At 41.8% G+C, this 24,780-nt stretch overlaps 1 protein-coding gene, 1 long non-coding RNA gene and 1 pseudogene across 2 annotated transcripts in view; 2 read left to right on the forward strand and 1 right to left on the reverse strand.

Moving 5' to 3' along the window:
- The first annotated feature begins 6,284 nt into the window (after window positions 1-6,284).
- Window positions 6,285-6,874, forward strand: LOC112809000 (transcription factor BTF3 homolog 4 pseudogene; annotated as a pseudogene).
- Window positions 6,875-11,255: 4,381 nt separating this feature from the next.
- ETF1 (eukaryotic translation termination factor 1) overlaps window positions 11,256-24,780 on the forward strand; it is a 29,176-nt gene continuing 15,651 nt past the window's right edge. The window contains exons 1-2 of the mRNA XM_025852304.2: window positions 11,256-11,396; window positions 11,557-11,660. Coding sequence (XP_025708089.1) covers window positions 11,575-11,660 — 86 coding nt within the window. The 5' untranslated portion in view covers window positions 11,256-11,396; window positions 11,557-11,574. The remainder of the gene's footprint in view (window positions 11,397-11,556; window positions 11,661-24,780) is intronic.
- The window catches only part of LOC141371654 (uncharacterized), a 33,501-nt gene continuing 26,930 nt past the window's right edge, over window positions 18,210-24,780 (reverse strand). Inside the window, exon 3 of the long non-coding RNA XR_012376750.1 lies at window positions 18,210-18,892. This is a non-coding gene — a long non-coding RNA (uncharacterized lncRNA). The remainder of the gene's footprint in view (window positions 18,893-24,780) is intronic.

Consider the following 24,780-nt stretch of genomic DNA (forward strand, 5'->3'; position numbering starts at 1 on the left):
CAGTAAAAATGATAAATGGTACAAAGAACCTTGAAAAAGTTCTTTATTCTTCACATACAGTCTTCCTTTTGTGGACAACTGCTTGATAGGGCCCAAAAGGAACTTGTGGTTTCCCTTCCTAAGTAGTCTTTCCAGTTAAGAGTAAATAGGCTTAACAGTTGCCTAAACAAAAAAAGTCAACAAATCTTAGCCACTGTCAAAGTACATCCAGAACCACCTCCACTCCTACCACCAAGTATAATTTACTCATTGGGTTTTTCCAAGTAGGTTTCCCCACTTAAAATCACACCCTTGCCATTCTGGTGATGTAGTCCGTAATCAAAAATCATATGTGGCATTTCAGGGTATCTGGGTGGCTTGGTTAAGAATCCTGACTCTTGATTTTAGGCTCAGGTCATGCTTTCAGGGTTGTGGGATCAAGGCCCAAGTCTGGCAGGCTCTGCACTAAGTGGAGAGTCTGAGATCTCTCCCTCTGCCCACTCACCCCCTACTCTTGGGCACGCACACCCCCCTCAAATCTTTAAAAAAAAAAAAAAATCATGTTGCATTTGTGTCCTTTTAGGTAAGAATAGTTTTTTTAAATCTTGTCTAGAAAGCAAGCACAAGCAGAAGCAGCAGGCAGAGGGAGAAAGAGGCTCCCTGCTGAGCAAGGAGCCTGATGTGGGACTCAATCCCAAGACGCTGGGATCATGACCTGAGTGAGTGACTCAGGCACAGAACACCGACTTTTCTTGAAGAGTACAGGCCATTTCATTTACAGAATGGCCCTTTGGATTCATCTGATGATTTCCTTGAGTTCAGAGTCAGGTACATATTACTGGTAGAAATAAAACATAGGTGTTCTATCAATGTATCAATTACCAGGGAGAATAAGATGCTCTGCTCCATACTTCATTTTGAAGATACTTTTCATAAGTACTCTATTATGGTGGCTTAATTTTAAGTGTAACGTTTACATTAGAGATTTTATAGCAAGAAGAAACTGTAAAGTAAAAGCAAATTCTTACAGAAAGTACATGAGATTAGAAGTTAAGAGACAAACCTGACCTTGAAAATGCACTGCTTCAAGCAACGGCCCTTCACTGTTTTCAGATACCACAGTGACTCCATTCTCCAGTCCTAAGGCTGCTAAGAGCTATGTCTCCTTCCTCTAGTATCGGAACAATGAGATGGGTGAAAGCTTTAGATAGAGAAACTATAGGGTGACCTACATTACTCAGTCTGTACAGCATGGAAGTAATTCAGCAATTACAGAACCATTGAAACAGCCATTTCTGTAGGTTAAAAAGGTCACCAATTTGATACAGTTAGACCTAATACAATGCACCATCATCAAACCCATTTCTGCTGCAGCAGGTCCCGAAGTAGAAATTTGGGGGGAGGGGCAGAGGGAGAGAATCTTAAGCAGGCTCCACATGCAGCACAGAGCCCAGCGCTGGGCTCGATCTCACAAACTTCAGATCATGACCTGAGCCAAAATCAGTTACACTTTTTAACGGACTGGGCCACCCAGGTGCCCCAGAGTAAGCAGAAATCTTGACCCTAAAGAGAACACTGCAGCGGAATCGGCCTTTAACCATGAGCTTCAAGTCTGCGATCAGGAAACAGGAAAGTAATGTGTTATACCTAGGTGTGCCGGGCTGGCTCAGTGGTAAAACATGCAACTCAATCTGGGGGTCATGAGTTTGTGCCCCACACTGGGTGTAGGGCCTGCTTAAAAGTGAAAAAAAAAAGTTTGACCTAAATTACAGGCACTTAAACAGGTGGAGATTTGGAGTAACGGGAACAGCGAGTCCACGTTGAGTGACTTCAGGGGGTCCATAAAACACTAATTATATATAATGTATTGGGAAAACTGGACAGGCACATGCAAAAGAATGAAACTGTGCCACTATCTTACACCATACACAAAAATCAACACCAAATGGATTAAAAACTTGTATGTAACACCTGAAACTGTAAAATTCCCAAAAGAAAATAAAGGCCATCAGCTCCTTGACTTCTGTCTTGGTGATGATCTTTGGATTTGACACCAAAAACAAAGTCAACAAAAGGAAAAAAAGGGGAACTACATTAAACTGAAAAGCTTATGCACAGCAAAGGAAATAACAATGAAAAGGCAACCTATTGAATGATATAAAATATAATATCTCTGAAAAGGGTTTAATATTCAAAATACATGAATTCAAAAAAACCCCACCAAAATATAATTCATACAACTAAATAGCAAAAAACCCAATCCAATCCAAAACTGGGCAGAGGATCTGAATAGACATATTTCCAATGACAAAGAGATGGCCAACAGGTACACAAAAAGGTGTTCAGTATCACTCATCAGGGAAATGCAAATCAAAAACAATGGGCTATTAATCTCATATCTGTCAAAATGGCTAATATCAAAAGAACAAGAGGGATGCCTGGGTGGTTCAGTCGGTTAAGCAACTGACTCTTGATTTCCACTCAGGTTATGATCTCAGGGTTGTGAGATGGAGCCCTGTATCAGGCTCCACAACAGGCGAGAAGCCTGCTTGATTCTCTCTCCCTCCCTCTGCCCCTCCCCCCAGCCCCCATGCAGCGTATGCACTCTTAAAAAAAAAAAGGTACGTGCATCCCCATATTCACTGCAGCATTATTTACAAGAGCCAAGATATGGAAACAACCTAGGTGTCCATTGATGGATGAACAGATAAAAAAGATACGTGATACATAAGCATGTACAGACACATATATAAAATAGAATACTCGAGGAGCACTTGGGTGGCTCGGTAGGTTCAAGCGTCTGCCCTTGGCTCAGGTTGTGTTCCCAGAGTCCTGGGATTGAGTCCCGGCTCCCTGCTCAGCAGGGAGCCTGCTTCTCTCTCTCTCCCTCTGCCTGCCACTCTGCCTGCTTGTTCTACCAAATAAATACAATCTTTTTCTTATTTTATTTATTTATTTGACATAGAGACAGCGAGAGCAGGAACACAAGCAGGGGGAGTGGGAGAGGGAGAAGCAGGCTACCCGCGGAGCAGGGAGCCCGACGCAGGGCTCGATCCCAGGACCCTGGGATCATGACCTGAGCCGAAGGCAGATGCTTAACCACTGAGCCACGCAGGTGCTGCAATAAATAAATACTCAAAGGTCATAGAAAAGAATGAAATCTTGCCATTTGTGGTAACATGGATAGACCCTGAAGGCATTATGCTAAGTGAAATAAGTCAGAGAAAGGCAAATACTGTATGATCTCACTTATATATGAAATCTTTAAAAAAACAACAGGGACGCCTGAGTGGTTCAGCTGGTTAAATGTCTGCCTTCAGCTCAGGTCATGATCCCAGGGTCCTGGGATCAAGTCCCACATCCTTCTCCCTGTCTGCCGCTCCCCCTGCTTGTGCTCTCTGACAAAATCTTTTAAAAAACAACAACCCCCCCCCAAAAATCCCAAGCTCATACATTCAGAGGACAAAGTGCTGGTTGCCAGAGGCAGGGTAGGAAATGGGATGGGGAGGATGAAAGAGGTGATGGAGGTCAAAAGTTATAAGCTTCCAATTATAAAATCACCACTAGGGATGAAATGTACAGCATGGTGACTATAATTAATAATTATTGCAAATTTGAGGGGCGCCTGGGTGGCTCAGTCGTTAAGCGTCTGCCTTTGGCTCAGGTCATGATCCCAGGGTCCTGGGATCGAGCCCCGCATCGGGCTCCCTGCTCAGCGGGAAGCCTGCTTCTCCCTCTCCCACTCCCCCTGCTTGTGCTCCCTCTCTGGCTGTGTCTCTGTCAAATAAATAAAATCTTTAAAAAAAAATTATTGCATATTTGAAAGTTGCTAAGAGTAAATCTTAAAGTTCTCACCACAAGAAAAAAAACTGGAAGCTACATACATTGACAGATGTTAACTAGACTTACTATGGTGATCATTTCACAATATATATTCAATCGTTATGTTATACATCTGAAAATAAAATAATGTTATATGTCAATTATACCTCAATAAAGAAAAGTCTATTAGGATGTTACAAGTACTTATACAAGAAAAAAAAAGACCCCAGTAGTTTTTCTTAATTTCCTTTCTTACTCATATAAAAAGGTGTTCCAGATTCATCTTGTTCGTATCTGCCTCAGTCCTATAAACAGCTACTTCTCTTTTTATATGGTTATGTATTTAACATTCCTTTGTTTTCCCCTTAAAAAAGACTGTAAATTTGGGGCACCTGGGTGGCTCAGTCGTTAAGCATCTGCCTTGGGCTCTCAGGTCATGATCCCAGAGTCCTGGGATCAAGCCCTGCGTCGGGCTCCCTGCTCATCAGGAAACCTGCTTCTCCCTCTCCCACTCCCCCTACTTGTGTTCCCTCTGTCAAATAAATAAAATCTTAAAAAAAAAAAGACTAAATTTAAGAACTGCACTATATCTAAAGTGTTTCAGCACATATCCCGGTATTAGAAAACTAATCTCCAGTAAGTATTTATGAAATTGAACTAAAAGATTATCATCTGTCTATTCTACAACTGTCTATTGAGTCAAAAAAAGGCACCACTGGGAACATTAAGCACTTACTTATCTTCTCCCCAAATGATCCAAGGGCATGGCTCAATCTCACCTTGCTAATTATTCTTTCATGTTACGGGAAGATGTACATCAGCTGGTGAGTGCTCCTTGTAACGGATTCTAAAAAAAAGATTCTAGAACAGAAAGAATGAGTGTTCTCTATGTGCATTTTTTTTATAGTTGGAAATCATTATAGGGTAAAGTATGTAATGGTCAATATTTGCTTAATTTAACAAGATTACAAATTCCTGTACAGATGTTTGGTCATTTAGAGAAGAAACTGCTGTAATTCCTTAGCTGTAGTCCCCTCTCCCATTAAAGGGTTATATTATACTCCCTGTGTCCACAGGGGAGTAAATGGTACTTTACTCTGACCATTTCAAGTCACTTTCACACACTGTACTCCAGTTAAGCAGCGCTGTCATGTCAATTTACACAACTCTTTGAGTTTTATACTACACCACTATAGCTTAGGCCTTCTTCATTGGCTTTTACTTACTGTAAGATTTCTTCATGTATTTAAGAATGAAATCTACGGAACTTCATTCTTCAAATTCATTATGCTTAAGTACATCCAGGAACTTGAGGGCAGATCAGACACATTCCTTTATTGATCTTCACCTACTTCATGAAATGATTGGCACTTCAGTTTTTTTTTAAACATTTATTTATTTGAGGGGAGAGTGAGCACGCACGCAAATGGCAGAGGGAGGAGCAAAGGGAGACTCCGTGCTAAGCGTGGAGCCCAATGTGGGGCTCAATCTCACAACCCTGAGATCATGACCTGAGCTGAAATCAAGAGTCAGATGCTTAACCCCGACTGAGCCACCCAGATGCCCCGCTGCACAGAGAGTCTAACCCAGAGATTATTTGTAACCATTTTTAGGCACCTTGTTTTTTTTTTTTTTAAATGAAATCTTATGTGGAACTCTTACGGATCAGAGACAGGAAAAACATATAACTATTAAGATACCTAGAAAAAATAATTTATTATACTAATATAGTGTATATAAATATATTTTTTTAAGTCTGGCAAGGATTTATTAGGAAGTTTATTAGTTAGGGTAAATAAAAAGCCATGAACACAGAACTAAGATCTCCAAATTCTAGTATTGTGTTTACAACACCAGTTAGAAGTTAATATACATTAAGGATATCCCAAAGGGAATCATACCTAAGTCCCAATCTTACCTGACCAGGATACCCACAAACACAGAAATGATGCCTGTACTCTCCCCAGACTGCTTACCTAGACAGTAGCAAAAAAGGCCTTCTTAAGCTATTAAACATCAGGGGGCGCCTGGGTGGCTCAGTCGCTGGGCGTCTGCCTTCAGCTTGGGTCATGATCCCAGGGTCCTGGGATCGAGCCCCACATCAGGCTCCCTGCTCAGTGAAAAGCCTGCTTCTCCCTCTCCCACTCCCCCCTGCTCGTATTCCCTCTCTCGCTGTCTCTGTCAAAACATAAAATCTTAAAAAAAAAAGCTATTAAACATCATCAGGAGATTCCTGCTTTTCTATCTATAACCATGGGACCCTAGTATATAATAGACAACTCCAAGCTGGGCAAATTGACAAGAATGTTGAATGCTAACAGGGAGAAGGAACAAACAAGAACAAGTATATCTAGTTGGAGACCCTTATAATAGCTAATACAAACAATGCTGAGGCTTCAAAAAGTTTACTGCAGCCCAGGAATAGTTTCCATTTAAAAAAAAATCACAATCTTGCTCTTGCCGCGTGCTGTTGTTGGGAGGACCCTCCCTGCTTCAGATTTACCAACAGCATGAATCAAGAAAAGTTAGCCAAACTTCAGGTCCAGATAGGGGGCAAGGGCACAGCTTCCAGAAAGAAAGTGGTAGTACACAGAACAGCTAGAGCTGATGACAAAAAACTTCAGCTTTCTCTAAAAAAACTGGCTGTGAATAATATAGCTGGTATTGAAGACGTGAACATGATTAAAGATGATGGGACAGTTTTCATTTCAACAATCCCCAAGTCCAAGCTTCCCTTTCTGCTAACACCTTTGCAACTACTGGTCATGCAGAAGCCAAACCAATCACAGAAATGCTTCCTGGATATTAAGTCAGCTTGGTGCTGACAGCTTAACAAGTCTTAGGAAGTTAGCTGAACCGTTCCCCCGGCAAGTGTTGGATAGCAAAGCACCAAAACCAGAAGACATTGATGAAGAGGATGATGATGATGTTCCATATCTCGTAGAAAATTTTGATGAGGTATCAAAGAATGAAGCTAACTAAAATTTTTTCCTGGAGTTTGGAAGCTGGCATGGACTAGATTTAACAAATCAGCTATGTAGTTCCAAAGCTTTGCAGACATGGAGAACATCAACTGTTACTAGTTCAGTAATATAAATATTCTGTTTATTAATAATGCTGTTTGTTCAGCATTTTTCGGTCATTTGATTTTGCATTTTGCACTTCCTCCCAGGATCTATTCTTTTGGTCAAAATACAAAGTATTAGTGCAGTTTGAGGGCGTTTTGGTGTTTGATTCTCAGTTTTTTGTTTTGTTTTTTTGTTGGGGTATTTTTGGTGTGTGTATGTGTATATATGCGTGTGGGTATGTGTGTATACAGTGGAGAGCAAATTGGAAAACAGTTCTATTGATCCTCCTTCTACCCCCAGTAGAAAATAAAACAAATCTTTATATTAAAAAAAAACAAAACAAAAAAACAATTCACATAAAAATCCTGCCACAAGCAACTAGATACTTGTAATTGATCTCATGGCCACGGTGACAGTAAAAGCAGGCATTATCCAATGACTATTAGATGCTGACCAGCCCAAGGCCCAATTTCTAGGCCTAAACCACAATTGTTCCTTGGCACCCACACAACCCTCCCCACATAAATACCCAATCTCTTAAACTCCAGCTGTGAAAAGTTCCAAATTTCTAACATTAACACACAAGCCACTGAAACAGGGTAAAGATCCCAGAGACCATTTTACTGGCTCCCTCTTTCCACCAGGAAAAAAAATCCCTAGGAATTGTAATTTGGATCTGTTCCACCTTTAGGCTCTCAACTTCAATTTTCTGCTACAAGTAGTGTAGCAGGTCAACAGATGGGTACCGAAAACAGTGGAAGACGACAGAACAAATTAGAAGAAATTAAAAAGAGAATTAGCATTCACTATTGACATGGGTGCTATAAATAGTACCAGGCACTTTACACAATTTATTTAATCTGACAATAGTCCCACAAAATAGGCAGTATCCCGATTTTATGATAAAAACACAAATTCTGCAAGATTTAAGTGCCTTTGCCCAACGTTAAGGAGCAAAGTCACGGTTCAACCCTAAGGCTGCCTAGCTCCAGAGATCTTTCCTTTAACAACCCCACTGACTTCCCAAAGAGTCAAAGCGTACAGCCCTTAAGAAATCTTTCCACAACCATTCCTCCCCTGCTTTCTTCACCTTGGCTACTCTTAAAACTGGCCCACACATCAGCAACCAATAATTTCATTCTCTACCTAACAGCACTGTGTTCTCAAGTTGCTATTGGTATTTTCAACACCAAAACAATCCTCCTTCCCTCCCCCACCTCCAACCATTAACTAGGAATGTTATCTATACCCCAATATTTAACTTTATTTTTTTTTGAAGATTTTATTTATTTGACAGAAACACGGCGAGAGAGGGAACACAAGCAGGGGGAGTGGGAGAGGAAGAAGTAGGCTTCTCGCTGAGCAGGGAGCCCGATGCAGGGCTCACAGGGCTCGATCCCAGGACCCTGGAATCATGACCTGAGCCGAAGGCAGACGCTTAAGACTGAGCCACCTAGGCGCCCCCAATATTTAACTTTATTACCTAACATTAGACCTGAAGAAGTAGTTCTGAGGTCAAATACAAATCCTTCATTTTTCAGAAAAGGACAACCTGTGCCAAGAGACATTATATATTCTACCCTCATCATATGTCATTTTGAAAAAAATCTGTTATCACTTTTATGTCACAGGAGGTTCTTCCTGGAAACTGTCATGGTTGCATTTATAAAGCCTCCTCCTTGCTGAAAGAAATAGCATCTCCCTGTTCTATTCCTTTCAAATCTCTTCTGCTAGAAATCAATGCCAGGATTTGCCTGTAAGACACTGGTTTTCAATTCTAAGAGATGGTGAATTTACAGCAACTAGGCAAGTAAGCTTTGGGAGCTACAGTGTAACTATCTGGGATTAGAATGTTCTAAGAAACAAGTTATATATCTCAGTAATTACCAAGTTTGAATGATTCAAATGCTGACAAACAGCAACTCTGAGATGTCACCATCTTACTTCAGGATGAATCACATATAAAAGCAAGCCTGTGAGGTGGTCCAGAAAGCTTATAAAGCCATGAAACATGGACCTGAAGCAATGCTATAAACATAAAAATGAAGAGATATAGATCAAGCCAACCAAGTGAAGTAGGAATTGGGGCAAGAGAAATGAAGTAGGGAAAAGCCTGGGACATGGTACACAACCAGTCAGTAACAGTGTTTATGATTATTTACTTTAAGAAGGTCCATTGCTATGCACAGTGAATGGCACAAAGAAGTACAGTAAGTACTGTGTAATGAATGAACATATCCCATGAATTACAAAATGGTAACTAAATTAGAGATTCCACCCTGGGAATTCATTTGCTGGGGGAGAGACTTACCCTGTAGGAATTGTGTCCTTACTTTATGGCAACAGAGGTAATGGGGTTGCTGCATGATAAAATGCACTGGACATTGAACATGGAGTCTGGAAGCCATAAACTAGTTGTGTGACTCTAAGCAAATCCCTTTAACCTTTCTTTGCCTCAGTTTCCCTATCTATGAAATGGGGATAATACCCCCATCTCAAAGGTGTGGACAAAGTTGAGATAACATGCAAAAAGGAATCAAAGCGCATGTAAATGCAACTGCCTGACACCACCACTTCCAGGTCTCAAACTTAATAGGCCCAAGAGGAAATTTCCAATCATCCATCAAAACCCGCTCCTCATTTTTCCCATCTCGGTAAATGTAACCATTTTCATACTCTGGGAACATTCTTGCATTCTCCACATCCAATCCATCATCCAGTCCCATTCATTCTAACACCCTGTATATCACTGACTTCTATCTGCACTATCATCACCCTAGTCTAAGCTATAATTATCTCACATGAATGACTGAAGCAGCCAAAATGATCTCTCAGCTTCCACTTTTGCTCTCTCCAATCCAAACAGAACCATCGCCTTAAAAACGTAACTATACAGGGGTGCCTGGGTGGCTCAGTCATTAAGCGTCTGCCTTCGGCTCAGGTCATGGTCCCAGGGTCCTGGGACCGAGCCCCGCATTGGACTCCCTGCTCGGCGGGGAGCCTGCTTCTCCCTCTCCCACTCCCCCTGCTTGTGTTCCCTCTCTCGCTGTGTCCCTCTCTGTCAAATAAATAAATAAAATCTTAAAAAAAACACGTAACTATACATTCATGTCATTTCCCTACCTCTATTAACCCTTTACGCTGTCCATTGTTCTCAAGAGAAAGAAGCCAAACTCCTAAACCTGACTTTCAAGGCCCTAAATGATCTGTCCTCTGACTCCTCCTCAAGCTACTTTAGCCATTCCTGACCTTGTTCCAGCATACTGGCTTTTTAAGCACACACTTTTTCTTTTTTTTAATGTGTTATGCTCTCTTCTGACAAAACCCCTACTCATTCTTTGGGTCTCATTCCAAAATTAGGCCCTTTTATTACACTCTCACAGCATTCCAGGGTACCTATGTATTTATGCAATTATTATACAAAAAGTATACAATCACAAATGGTTATAAACCCAACGAAACTGAGACCTCCACTACAGTAGGCACTGTTATACCCAGTTCACCTCAGCATCCTCGGGAAAATCGAATCTAGCACAGTTCGGGCCCAAATATTTGAACAAATCCAACTGAGGTGCAGAGAGACAGAGTCAACTAAAAATTCTAACTCAAAAAGATAAAGTTCCAACTTACATAGCTGCCCATTTGCTTCAACACTCTCCCCACTTCCACTCTCAAAAGCTCACACTAAACCATTCGTGGGCTCAAATACCTCAAGGTTCCCAATCTCCCGCAGCCCTGCTTTCCCCTCCCGTCCCCACAAAATTCCACGTCCAAAATGAACCCATGTGAGCACTGAGGCGAGACGTAACGCGCCTCTTTTGCCCTTGCGGGTGGCGGAGTCCCGGACCACCAGAAGAAAATTTCGGGCTGGGAGCCTGAACACTAGTCCGCGCGACAGTGATGCACGTCGGCCGGAGCACTTTGTCCGGTATGAAGCCACGAAGCTTGAGGCGTTTCTTTAAGACTCCTCAGGCGCAATTCAATTGGGTGTCCCGGCCCGATCATCTAGCCGCGCGTCGTAGATTTTCCGACGCCCATTCCATTCACCAAAGAGGGACGGAAAAGAGACGACCCCTGCGCCTCGCCCTTTAAAAAAACACCCCCATCTGAGGCTGGCGGGTTGCTGAATAAATCATCGCGAGAGCCACCGGCTTCCGCCCGCTTCCTCCACTCCGCTAGCCGGACCGGAAGGAAGGCGGTACTTCCCCGCCCCGGGCCCTACCTCACAAGGCAGCGCGGCCCCAGCTGCGGCCAATCAGCGAGCTCATTGTAGGCCGCGGCGCGAACAGCCAATGGCAAGTCGCGGCGCGCGCAGAGCTTCCTGTCTTCCGCACCGGCCCCCTCCCTTCCGCCCGCCGACTTCCACTCAGCCTCTGGCGGAGGAAGTGATGTCACAGGCCCCATGTGAGCGGATTGCAACACATGCAGCTGCCTGGAGAGAGGGAGCCGGTGTCCTACGTCAGAGCCGCCGCCGCGGAGCCGCCGCCGGGGAGGAGCAGCCGCTGCCGCCCAGTACTGGGCCCTTAGGTAAGCCGAGGGAGGAAAAGGCCAGCGACCGCCGCGGCGGGCCGCGCGGGGCGGGAAGAAGAGGGCCTCTTGGGGGTGGCAAGGAAGGGGGCCGCTCTGCCCCAGCGGCGGCGCTAACTCTGTGGTCTTGGTGTCTCCGGGCCCCGCCGGGCCGCTCTAGGGAGGAGGAGGCGAGAAGATGGCGGACGACCCCAGTGCTGCCGACAGGAACGTGGAGATCTGGAAGATCAAGAAGCTCATCAAGAGCTTGGAGGCGGCCCGCGGGTGAGCGCCGCGTCCGGCCCCCCCGTGCCCTCTTGGTTCCCGGACCCCTCAGGATGGCCGCCCCCGCGCCGCATGGCCGGATGAGGAGAACCAGGCAATAGTCAACTCCCGCCTTCTGGATCTCTGGGTAGTTGCCCCCGACTCAGGGGCAAGGGTCTGCGCGGTTGGCCGGAGAAGGGGTCCTTCCCCTGCTTCGGGGTAAGGGGCCCCGCTCCCGGGGCTCGGACCACTTGACCCCCTCGTGGAAGGCCATTGCTACTTTTGAATCTCTCCAGGCCCTTGAATCCAGCACCTCCCTCTTCGAGCTCCAGGTGCTGCCACCCTGCTCGGGTGCTGTTGGGGGAAAGGGCTCGGCCTTCGTTTCCGAACGCCCTTCCCTGATTTCCTCTCTTTGATGTTTCTCAGCCAGGTCTCATTAAAATGGCCTCCCCCTCCCGGTCTTCTGAGACCCGGGTCGGTGAAGTTTGGATGGGACACGAAGGAGAGGTGGTCAGGGACAACCTCTTTCTGACTTTCCGTGATATCTCTGGGTCTTCCACCTCTTCCAAGATGACTTCCCCCAAGTCCTCCAATTACCCCGGAGCTTCCTGGTGTTAGCTGTTGAAGTATCCACCTATGAAATGAAAATGCCAACGTGTGCGGGTGGGGTGGAGAGGAGATTTTGGTGGACGAATCCGCATCTGTATATACAGGAGAAACCGGGTTATGGGGCCGTTGATGTGAACTGTTAACTACGGGGTCCTTTTCGGCCTCTCTCTGGAACTTTCAGGGATGAGGTGCCTGATGTACTAATGCTTGTTGAAATTTAGAACTTAATTAGGTGGGCTTTGCGTCTCCTTTTGTAAATTTTATGGGTGTGCACTATGGGAAGGTTAGATTGAAACTGGCTGTATATGCTTTTTTATTTTTAAGTTAAAAAAGAATTAGTCGTTTGGAGAAGGTGTGTCAGAGGTATTCCCATTTTCTTAGTTTATTTATTTTGTTCCTTTCCCAGTTATAGGAACTTTTTGCTTACAGGAAGTGACCCCCCCTCCTCCCCCAAAAATGCCTTTGGAACATTACATATTTGTATGTCTGAGCATTCTTAGAATAGCAGAGTGCCTTGCTCCAGGCCATGTTGAAAGTTTGTTTTCAACACAGGAATTGGACATTCTGATTTCCAGCACAGGTTTGTCCTTCATTGGTTGATTTGCAGTGATAGAATTAATCAAGCTTTTAATTGTTACTGTATGAAATAAGGTGTGCTTAGTTAACATGGAAGGCCTAGAGTTAGTAGATTGGTTTTGCCGTTGTGTTTTGTTCTTATTAAATTAGTGACAGTTCTGCTTGAAATGAAGCTTCTGAAAGTTTGTCTCTCAGTTCAGTGACTTGGGCTTTTGCTAACTCTTTCCCTAGTACAAACTGAAGGTGGCAGCTTATTTTTTATTTCTTAAGTTTGTTTCTTTTAATTTAATAAAATATTCAGACCTATTTAATAATCTTACAGAAATTTGAACACAGATGGGTTTTTGTCACATGGTAGATTGAATAATTATTCTCCCAAGTGTGAGCATATTATACAGGAGGGGTAGTACAGGTCATGACCCATTAGTATGATGCACTACCAGGAATTAGATTTGTTTCACTAGGAAATTCTGTTGTGTTACTTTTGGTTGAGTATGGCTTTTATGGATTGTTGTGGCAGTGTTTAAAGTTGGATGTGATCTGTAGATTTGTTCTCTTAACACTTTAGTTTGGGGGCAGTTTCACACATTAGAATCTGCATACATTATATACTCTGAAAAAGTCTAAAATGTGAATTTACAACTATAATTTGCCTATTGTCTAAGCATAGTAACGTTAAAAATAACCGTAGTAACAGCATTCCCTTCTAGTGCTTGATGAAGGAAGCTTATTCTCAGATTTGTTCCTAGCCATGTTACCTAGCTACTTGAAACTTTTAAGCTCCCCTTTCAAGCTTTTAGAGGCCTTATCCCTTTGATTAGCAAAGTTCAGAGCGCACTAAAAATGAGGTCCTTACACACAACTTTTCTTCTAAGTGATGGGGTTAGTTCGGACGTTTTAGACAAGGATTAAGCTGTCTAAAATAGCTGAGAGTAGTCTTCATTTAAACAAATAATAATGGTTGATAATCATGTCCTGCTTTGCTTTTATTCAGGATTTGGTTGCATCTTGATCCCATGAAAACTTTAAATCTTTGCCATCTCTGGGTATCAGTAAGGAGCCACAACTGTATTCAGTTTGGTTCAGAAGTTTCCCAGTTCATACCAATTTCTTTTAGGGAAGAGGAAGATTGCATGTTCATGGCTGACTTGTATTAAAGTCAGACTCAGATTATCATAGTGTATGGTGAGAAATATTTTCTTTGCTTAATGCTAAGATATTTTAAGGAGAAATGTAATGATCTTTAAAGACAAACTGGATGACAAAATGAATCTAAGCGTGCTGGTGTTTGGGGGTGTAGCCTTTGGTTTTAAGGAGAAAACTGATGTGTTCAAGCATGGTTATTAGCACTAAGTGAAACTTAGTAGTGGATTAATAGAATTGTTTTTGAAATAAAGGTGATTTTTTTGCTTTGTTTTTGGTTTGTTTGGGGGTTTTTTGGTTTGTTCGGTTTGTCTTTTGCCCTCCTAGCAGTGTAGAGTTCTGGGCATGAAAATCAGATTGGTTTGTTTTTAACAATAACTATAGGGTATGCTGGGATAAGAGTAATTTTGAAATTGAGAGTCAGTTTATGATTATCTCTTGATGATATCACCCAAATGTAGCTTAAAAAGGGAACCACTGCAAAATGGGCTCAGTAATTAAGTACATCTGAACAGAGTAAAGTTTCTAAGCACAGTAATTATTGGGTGCTTAGTATATTATAGACACTGTGTTAAGCAATACACTATTTGATTTAATTCTCACAAGAAGTATTGCCACCTTTTGATAGCTAAGGCACATGAGACTGAGAGGTTAAATAACTTGGTGTCTGACGTGTAGCACAGCCTAGGACTTGAACCGGTGTGTTACACAGTGCAATGAATATACTTTATGTTTTCCAAAAATACAAGGCTGGAATGACTCAAATTGTAGTCTAAGCGACAAGACTTATTTTATTTTAAAAATTTTACTTATTTATTTAGAGAGAGAGAGAAGCAAACTCACCACTGAGCATGGAGCCCAACATGAGGCTCGGCTAAGTCTCAAAACCCTGAGATCATGACCTAAACTGAAACCAAGAATCAGATGCTCGACCAACTGAGCCACTCAGGTGCCCCTATAACAGACTATCTTAATGTTGTCATGTCTGTGGAAGAGCATTTATAAGAGCCAAAATGGCTAAAATAGGGAACTTGGTGGAGTCTTTTTGTAGCCCACATCACAATTTTCTGAGCTGAAAGAAGTGTTACACATATAACTTAAATTTAAGTTTGTGGAACATACCTATTTAGTTTCATATAAATCTGGTTGAATGTTAGTTTCTTTGTGTGTTAATAAAATAACCTGCCACTTCTTTTGGTATACATAAGTCCCATTTAAAGTTAGTGGAAGTTCTTCCTGGCTTATGATTGTTCTGGTACATTCTCCACCATTGGCTTAACGAGGACAAATGTGTACATAAACCAGAACTGGAACTAGAGCCATGTGAATGGGACTGTGGTTGTGGGTATTTTGGATAAGGAACTAAAGCAGGTGAATATATTTTACAAGAAAGATGAGTGGGAAATTTTGGTTGTTTTTTTCCTACTAATGTTTTCTGAACCAGCAAGAAGTAGCCCCAGATAGAAGGCTGGAAGATTTATAGTTTTCAAGTAATAAAATCATTGCCAGAGCCTTTTCTAGCCAAGGACAGTGGTAAATGTGACAGACAAGGTTAATTTGGGCTAAGTTGCATCTGTGGGTGTTAGAATATTTTTTTGATTTATCTTGATCAGGGAACCTTTATATTTCAAAAATAATGAAGGCTTAGTCAGATAACCCATCTTTGAAGATCTGCACAGTTTGTAAGCTTTATTGGGGTTTTCTGTGGTGGTCTTTGGGCATTTTTAAATCTTACTGTTTAGTTAAAAAGAACTTGTAGATATTGACTTTGAAGTAAATAGAAGTAACCTAGCTATACATGATTGCTTTTCCTCCCCTGAAATATATAGCTTCTTTTCTCTTCTACTCTAAGTAGTTCTGATACCAGATGGGGGGGAGGGGACTCCCCACACCAGCAGTTCTCTAATTCTTAGCGGACAACAGCTGGGTGTCCTGCAATTTAATTCTGGCACTACATAAAGTTAGCATCTGATCCCATAAAGTGCTCAGTCCCACAAGATTGCTCCCATTTGTGGTAAGTCTGGGCCTCCCCTATTTCTGACCTACAGGCTTAAAATTGGGGACTTAATAATTTGCTAGAATGGCTCACAGAACTTAGGGAAACACTTCACTTACATTGACTGTCTTTTTTATAAAGGATACAAATGAAGAGTATAGGGTGAGATCCAAAAGCATCTGAGTACAGGAGCTTCTGTTCCTGTGGAACTGGGGCATATTTCCTGGGTTTACCAACCCAGAAGTTCATTAAATCTTGTTCAAGACTTTATAGAAATTAATCTGCAGACTCTCCCTCCTTCCACACCACAAACCTTTCCCAGAGGTCTGTGGGTGGAGCTGCAAGTTCCAACTCTCAGTTACCTGGGCTTTTTGGTGACCCCAGTGACCCTACCCTAAGTCACTTTATTATCATAAACTCACAGAGATTCCTTATGAATAACAAAACCCTTCCATCACCCAGAAAATTCTAGGACTTTAGAAGCTTTATCAAAAGCCATGGACAAAGACCAAATACATTTCTTATACCACATAACCATTTTTTTAAATCTCCGCAAGATTCCTCACATCATGCTGGATTAAAAGTAATTTTGTGAGGGGCACCTGGATAGCTCAGTTGGTTAAGTGTCCGGCTCTTGATCTCAGGGTCATGAGTTGAAGCCCCGTGTAGGGCTCCACGCCCTAGTGTAGAGCCTACTTTAAAAAGAAAAAAAAAAGTTTGTGAGATTGTTGAATAAGCTCTTTTTAACCTTCTAGACAAATAATATGGACAGTCTATTAATAACGACTTGAATCGATTAAAGTATATTAAATGTGTTTGAATACCTTCCCCAAGTAGAAATTGTTGGTTAATAGAACATTCACTTAAATGATACATGGAATGTTCTCAAAGCCATGAGTTTTAGGTACTTTAATTTTTACTTAAGTTCTCCATACCTTAAAGGGCTGCTTATAACTGAAGTGATACCAGAATATTCAGGCTTTTAAAGAGAGTTGGTTTTTGTTGTTGTTGTTTTCATTCTCTTCTTCGCAAAACCCCCCACCCCCAAGAAAAGTCAAGAATTAGAATGTTTTTAATTTCTTGAGAAGAGATGAATGTAGACCAGAGTACAACTGCAGACAGAGGTCTTGGTGGCCTGTCACTAAGAGGTCATGATACAGATGCCACCAACAGGTCTGAGCCATGAGACAAGAAAGATGGGGGGGAGAAGGGGAGATAATATATTTTGAAAGGGTGTGGTAGTGTCCTTGAGGCAACTCCCAAGTGTCATAGGTTGCCTTCCTCAACCAGAACTAGTTCTAACAGCTGTTGTATTTAGGAATAGTGTTCTATGCACTGTGAACCTAATGAACAATTACTGTCTTTGAATTTCAACTCTTGACAGACTTCTCATTATAAAAGTAGATATACTTATCCTTCCAGGAAAGGAAGGCTTACTGTGGACACACTCATAGGTAAGCACAAGTACCTAATTAGAATAACATTTAAGGCTAGGGGCGCCTGGGTGGCTCAGTCAGTTAAGCGGCTGCCTTTGGCTCAGGTCATGATCCCAGGGACCTGAGATTGAGTCCCACATCAGGATCCCTGCTCCAGGGAGTCTGCTTCCCACCCCCCCACTTCCCCTGCTTGTGTTCCTGCTCTCACTATCTCTGTCTCTGTCAAATAAATAAATAAAAATCTTTAAAAAAAAAAATTTAAGTCCAAATGCCGTGTGGGTTATAGGTCTGTCCGACCTACCCTCCCCCACACACACACAGACCAGTTGGACCCTTTAAGCAGAGGGCCCTTTTTCTTAGAGCTGGGGTTAGGGGTGTGCCTATTGTGGCCCTTTGTGCTGGATGTTCTGTTGTGAGAAACCTTAAATAAGTTTGGCATCAGGGTTGAATGGTCTTAGATCCTATTTGAAGATTCGGAGGGAAAAATTTGCATCTTTTCCCTAGACCCACAGCTGGAACTGTCCCAACTGAGAACACGAAGAGCAGAAATTTCTTCAGAGTCCAGTGAATTCTCTAGGGATCTCAGAATAGAACCTTCTCATAGGATACATTCTATAGGTATCTCTTAATTCTTCAGCAGCCTCTTACCTTAATGAAGGGGAGAAGGGATTAGAGGGGTTCAAGTTTCTTCTTTCCAACAGGTTGGAAATTAGGTTTCTTGTGGGCACTTTCCTCAAAGAGCATGAAGGCTTCCTCTATAGGTATCTCTTAATTCTTCAGCAGCCTCTTACCTTAATGAGGGGGAGAAGGGATTAGAGGGGTTCAAGTTTCTTCTTTCCAACAGGTTGGAAATTAGGTTTCTTGTGGGCACTTTCCTCAAAGAGCATGAAGGCTCCCTTTGGTTAACAGCTTTATCTTAAGCCACTGGATGGACACACTAAACGCTTGCCTGCTGTCTGTTAAGATGGAAACTTCCCTTTTTTCTTATTTTTGTCAATTTCTGAACAGAAACCTTTTCTTCCTTTGACTATAAGTGAAGGAAAATTAAGTAATTTTATTTTTTGCTTTTTTCTCACCTCCCCCAAACATAATTGAGTTTAAGAGCCATAATTTCATTATCATTTTCATAGATATAAAGATGAAAACAGATCTGATTCTTACACATTATACATTGATCACATTTTCTGTGTTTTAATCCATCCCTTTCTCTTTCATCTACTTAATTTGTATGTAATGGGTGCCTTATAAGTATTCATGTGTTTGTTCTTTTTTTTTTTCACCCTCCAAGTTGTTCTATATCTTTAACAGCAATTTTCAGACGTGAAGTTTTCATCCAGTGTATGCTTTGTCTTTTGTCACCATCCTTCCTATCCATTTCAGAGGACTTGACATTTTCGGATGCCTGACAACTGCCTCTCGTCATGCAGTTAACTTGAGGATATTGGGCCTGTGCTCTTCTGTTTTCACATTTTCATTTGATCCTCTAAGGTCTCCTTTAAAGAAAAATGGTCCTAGTCAAAACAAAAGATTGTCTTTTCCCTACCATATTTGGGGTCTTCAAGTTAGATTTTCCCCCAAACTCACATCTAGGTATATGAAAAACGAAGCCCACAAATGCATTTTTACTACTAACCAGTCAACTTACAAGCTTCATCAAACATCTGCTGTAAGTTGGACATTGGACATTTGGAAGAAATGTGTAATACAATGAAAGCATGGTCTGACACACAACCATGGATTGATGATACGAACCATTTCCAGAACCATGTTAGTAAGTACAGAATAACACAGTACATGTTGAAGCAGGACATGGTATAAGCAGATGATTAGGGTCTTGAATGAGGTGTTGGACATTTTCAAAAACCGAAAGAGAGATTGTGTAACTGCTTGGGCAGATTTCCTAGGGGGTATTGTTGTAGAATGGTACCTAGGGCAGTAGTATTATTTGGCTGATACAGTATCTTTGATACAGTGGTGGAGTGGAGCTGTAACTGATCTTCAGCTTTGAAATTGTAATTGAAATTCATTCTTGATTGAAAGCCAGTTAGCCTAAAATTAGATCCAAGAGCTTTGTGTTGGTTGATGGTTGGTGAGCTGTCAGGGTATTGAAATAGCGCAGAGCATTTGTGCATGTGTGCCTTGTTCGTGAAGTTGGCATGAGAGAGCTGAAGACAGTCCTAACAGTTTGCCTTTCAACCTAAATAAACTTTAGTTTGCAAGTAATGAAAATGTGCTGATCCCCAAACAGGAATTCCTTAATACCTCTGGATATTTTTAGCTTTTTACTAAAAAAGAGTTTTTTTCCTTTCTTGGCTACCCCCATTCTCTGGCATCTTCTGGCCTTGATGACTCCACTTAAGCAAGGAGGAGCCTCAGGAAAGACAGTGTTAGAGGTTCATGACTGAGGTGTGTTTTAATGAAGTAATAAAACTAGTTTTCTGAAGGTGAGTTGAATAGCATACATTTTGACTCCTCACGACAGCTCTGTGAGGAAACTACTACGGCCATTTCATGGTTGAAGAAATTGAAATACAGAAAGGTTAGGTAGCTTGCATGATACCACAACGTAGTAAGGGGCGGTGTTAGATTTTCTGTTCCCACTTTTCTGGTTTCAGAGCCTGTGATCCTATTATACAACACTGCCTTGTTCTTTGATTAGTATTTCTTCTGCTAAGTAGAAATATCTCCCATTCCCTTTTGAAAGGAGGACACTTGTCCAAGGAGGTTTGCATTTTACTAGGGGGAGCAGGTGTGCTGGAACCAGGAGCAAAGATAAAAGGAAAACAGGCATGTTTTTTTTTTTTTTTTGCAAATCTACCCAAGGAAGAACTTGGGTACCAAACATCTTTACTCTTAATGAACATCACTGGTGAGGGAAATAAATTGCTTTTAAATCCTTCCCCAGAAGCTCATTCTGTGTATTACAACAGTAACAGGAAGGCAGTGGCTTTTGTTTTATTTGAAAAGTACTTGCATTGTGGTAAAGAAACATTAGATGAACTGTCTCATTTATAGGGTCCCATGTAGAACACTGGTCCCTAAAGCTGGTTGTGATTGATATCTCTTGATGTAAGAATACTAGAGAAAGTTTACAGCTTCTGCTGCTCCCTGGTGGGACATTCCACTAGGTTAACTTTGTGAAGTTGTTATAATTTTTAAAATTTTTTTATTTTTTATTTATTATTTGTTTAGAGCAGAGGGAGAGAGAGAATCTTAGGCAGGCTCCACACCCACTGTGGAGCCTGATGCAGGGCTTGATCTCACATCCCTGAGATCATGATTTGAGCTGAAAACAAGAGTTGGGCGCTTAACCAATTGAGCCACCCAGGCACCCCTATGATTTTTCTTTTTAAGACAAAGTAAATGCCTGTGATTGTAGAAAAAGTAATACACCAGATATATACATTTTTGTTTTGGATGACTAATCCTAGTGCTGTTGAGGATAAAATACTGAAATGAACCTTTGTAAGCTTCTGGCTGGAAGTTTTTGCTGGAACAGGTGAGTTACTCTGTTCTCTATGATAGAGGCTGCCTTAATGTCTCAGTATGTTCAGATACTGGGGCTTTGGCCCATCTGGTAATGGCATCTGACCCTAAGGTCAATTGCATAAACCAATTTCAAGTAACTGTCTAGTCTTTCGAACAGTAACAGAATCCTCCCTCCTAGTTTCGTGTTCTGCAAGGTCTTTATAAAAAGCAGCCCCCTCCACCTCCAACCAGCATCAGAGATGATGGGGGGCAGGGCATCAAGTTGAGGTTAAACAAAATTAAGGGTAGCAAAAGAGGACACTTTGGGAGTATTGGTTTTGTTATATTAAAGACTATGGTTTGGGGGTTTTAGCAAAGGTAAAACTGGGTAGTCAGTCATTTCTAGGCAAGTGTTAGTTCCTCTGCAAAACTAGCAAATTTTTCATTGGTATTTTATATGGTAGTTTAGAATAAACCTCTGGTGTTGACATAGAAGAGACTATATAGAGAAGATCTTATTTCTGATGTTAGGAATTAACCGTTTGTTTATTCATCAAATTCATGTGCTAAAATGATTTGTGCCCTTGAGCTTATATAGACATAAGCAGCGTGTTAGTTCAGTTTTCGATACTTGGTGGAAGAGAAAATGGGGTCAGATCTTTGAGGTGACTGATAACCAGACAGAAGTAGTGACTGACTCTGGGTTATATCAAAATAATGTGAACCCATGCCACACCTGTAGAATGAAGCTGTTTAAGCTTTTATATAATAAATTTTTTTTAAGATTTTATTTATTTGAGAGGGAGAATGAGATAGCATGAGAGGGGAGGGGGTCAGAGGGAGAAGCAGACTCCCTGCTGAGCAGGGAGCCTGAGTTGGGACTTGATCCCAGGACTCAAGGATCATGACCTGAGCCAAAGGCAGTTGCTTAACCAACTGAGCCACCGAGGCGCCCCATAATAAAATTTTTTAAAAAATTTCAGAGGGGAATGGATTTCTGGATTTCTCCCTTATAATAAATTACAAAACCATTTCTAGTGTTCTCACCATATTATTTTGAACTGCATTTTGGGTTTGGTTCATTTGTTCTATTGGAAGATTTGGTAAGACCTTTAATCCAAGAAAGGTAGTTACCACCTACCACAGAGTCACCTTTTATCTCTGGACTTAACTCAGATTCTAACAGACTTATCACCATCTAAAGTACTTCCCTATCCCTTCTAGCTGTGCTGTGATAATTCTTTCTGACTATGCTATTAAAGAGCAGAGGGGTAGGGTACAAGGAGCTAGAGTTCCATCTTGTTATCTCTTAGTGACTCCTTAATATATGATATCCATGTTAGGCACTTGACATATATTACAGAATCTTCATGACCTTGTGAAGAAAGTAGAAACTGAGGCCCAAAGAGATTCATTTATGTAAGTTGCTGTAGGTTATGCAGATAAGACATGACATGAACCCAAATCTGTTGTATAAATCTGTGCTCCTGGGGTGCCTGGATGGCGCAGTCAGAATGGCATGTGACTTGATGTCAGGATCATGGGTTCGAGCCCCACGTTGGGCATAGAGATTACTTAAAAATAAAAAAAAAAAAATCTTATTTAGGGGAGCCGCCTGAGTGGCTCAGTCGTTAAGCGTCTGCCTTCGGCTCAGGTCATGATCCCAAGGTCCTGGGATCGAGTCCCACATCAGGCTCCCTGCTTGGCGGGAAGCCTGCTTCTCCCTCTCCCACTCCTCCTGCTTGTGTTCCCTTTCTCTGTCTCTCTGTCAAAATAAATAAAATCTTAAAAAAACTTATTTAAAAAAAATAAGAATCTGTGCTCCTAACAAACCTCTTACACTGTTCCCATATTAAACCCGTATCAAAAAGATTGCTACAGTCTCAAACTTTATTTTTTTTAAAGATTTTATTTATTTATTTGAGAGAGAGAAAGAGAGAGAGCACATGAGAGGAGGGAGGGTCAGAGGGAGAAGCAGACTCCCCGCTGAGCAGGGAGCCCGATGCGGGACTCGATCCCGGAACTCCAGGATCACGACCCAAGCCGAAGGCAGTCGCCCAACCAACTGAGCCACCCAGGCGCCCTAGTCTCAAACTTTAAACTTAGTTTTGCATGTTTGGTAAAAGAAAAATAGAAACCCTGTGGTGAATAAAAAATACGGACAGGTGCCTGGGTGGCTCAGTCATTTAAGCATCTGACTTCTGCTCAGGTCTGATCTCTGGGCTCTGGGCTCAGCAGCGAGTCTACTTCTCCCTCTTCTCTCCCTCTGATCCTCCCCCTGCTCATGTGCATGCGCTCTCACTTTTTCCCTCTCCCTCTCTCTCTCTCATATAAATAAAACCTTTAAAAAATATACATGGACAAAGGCAGTAGAAATTGGAGAGGAACTCATTGATTTACAGCTGGTGATCCATATAATCTGGCTAGCTTAGCAATTCCCAGAAATGATTGGAGATTTAAGTTGAGATTCTTGAGCTTGAAAAGGGGATGGTGGGAATCCTTGGCCACCCATATCCTTGGCACAAGCCCAGTTATCAAACATTGGGATGAAAGCTCCTTGAGGAGCATACCCTCTAAATCCCAACAAAGAATATATAGTAGGCAGTCTACTTCCTGGTCCTAAACTGAAAGTAATTCTGCTAAGTAGGGGTGATGAGATGGGTGACAGGCATTTGGTGCGAAGTGGGTGGTCTGTCCTGGAAAAGTTGGACAATTCATTGTGGTTACATTGCTGCTAGGGTAAATGACAGCAGCTTATCTACAGCAGGTGGGCTCAGTTTGTCTTCTCTAGGTGGGGATGAGGTCATGGAATCTCAGGCTTCAGCTGGCCAAGAGATCATGCTTAGAGTCGCAGAAAGCAAGCCGGACCCAGTGACTCTCAGCCCTAATTACACATCAGAATTGATATAATTGTATTTGTATCAGTCTTTCTGAAAATTGTCTTTCTGAAAATCTTATAATCACCACTACACTTACTGTCCCTATTCAAGAGCCATTGAATCAGAATAGAGGAGGGTAGATTTTTTTGTATATGAGCATTTATTTTTTTGTTTCACTCTTTTAGAAAGTTCTCTCAAGGATTCAGGGTTCTCATGCAAATAGTGGTTGTCAGTGGACAACCTTGTGTGAACCACTTTTTTTTTTTCAGCTATCTTTCTAAAGTGTTCCTGAGCATTATCGATGATCCTTGATAAAATCTTTACAAGTCAAAGAGTGCCTAGATTTTCTTTGCCTGTCATTCGGCAGAAGGCACATTTCCTTCCAAAGGCTGCAACTATGTGAGACCTAAAGTTAGACACACTGCATAGTCCAGGCTTTGCTCTGATTACCTTGCATTTTCTACCTTACAGGCATTTCAGTCCTGGCACTTCGGGTGACCTTATACATGTTTCCCTGTCCATAATGCTCAGGGTTCATGAAACCTTAGATGAATAACTGGTGGCACTATCATAACCTCCCTTTTTAGGGAGAGAAACTTTTCTTCAAAGTTTGTTTGAAACTGAAGGAAGGAAAAGCTGTCAGCTCTTTATTTAAATTCTCTTCCTTCCTGAGTTTTGTCTAGTTTTATTTGTCCGCATTTAATCTGTTTACAGTTACTTCTTTCTGTCTCCCAGCTATTTTGTTGCTCAAAAGTTAGTCCTCTGGAAGCATTGATGAACCCTTGTTTGATAAGGGAAAGTACCTCAAATATGGTGAGAACAAGAAGGAATCCAGGAGCAGAAGCCCTGGGAAGCCTTATGTGCCACATTGATGTATGCTTTGTCTTGCTTTGCCCAGTTCTTACAACCTGCATGTCAATCATTGCTGTACCTCATAATTCACTGACTCTTGAGTGAGAGCCTTTTGATTTTGGAAAAGATATAGTGACAAAGCAGAACAGTAGATGAAAAATCTTAAAATTTAAAAAGGATGT

This window comes from Callorhinus ursinus, unplaced genomic scaffold, assembly GCF_003265705.2.
Source record: "Callorhinus ursinus isolate GAN/ISIS: 27379988/994484 unplaced genomic scaffold, GSC_fseal_2.0 scaffold83, whole genome shotgun sequence".
In the NCBI taxonomy this organism is placed as follows: domain Eukaryota; kingdom Metazoa; phylum Chordata; class Mammalia; order Carnivora; family Otariidae; genus Callorhinus; species Callorhinus ursinus.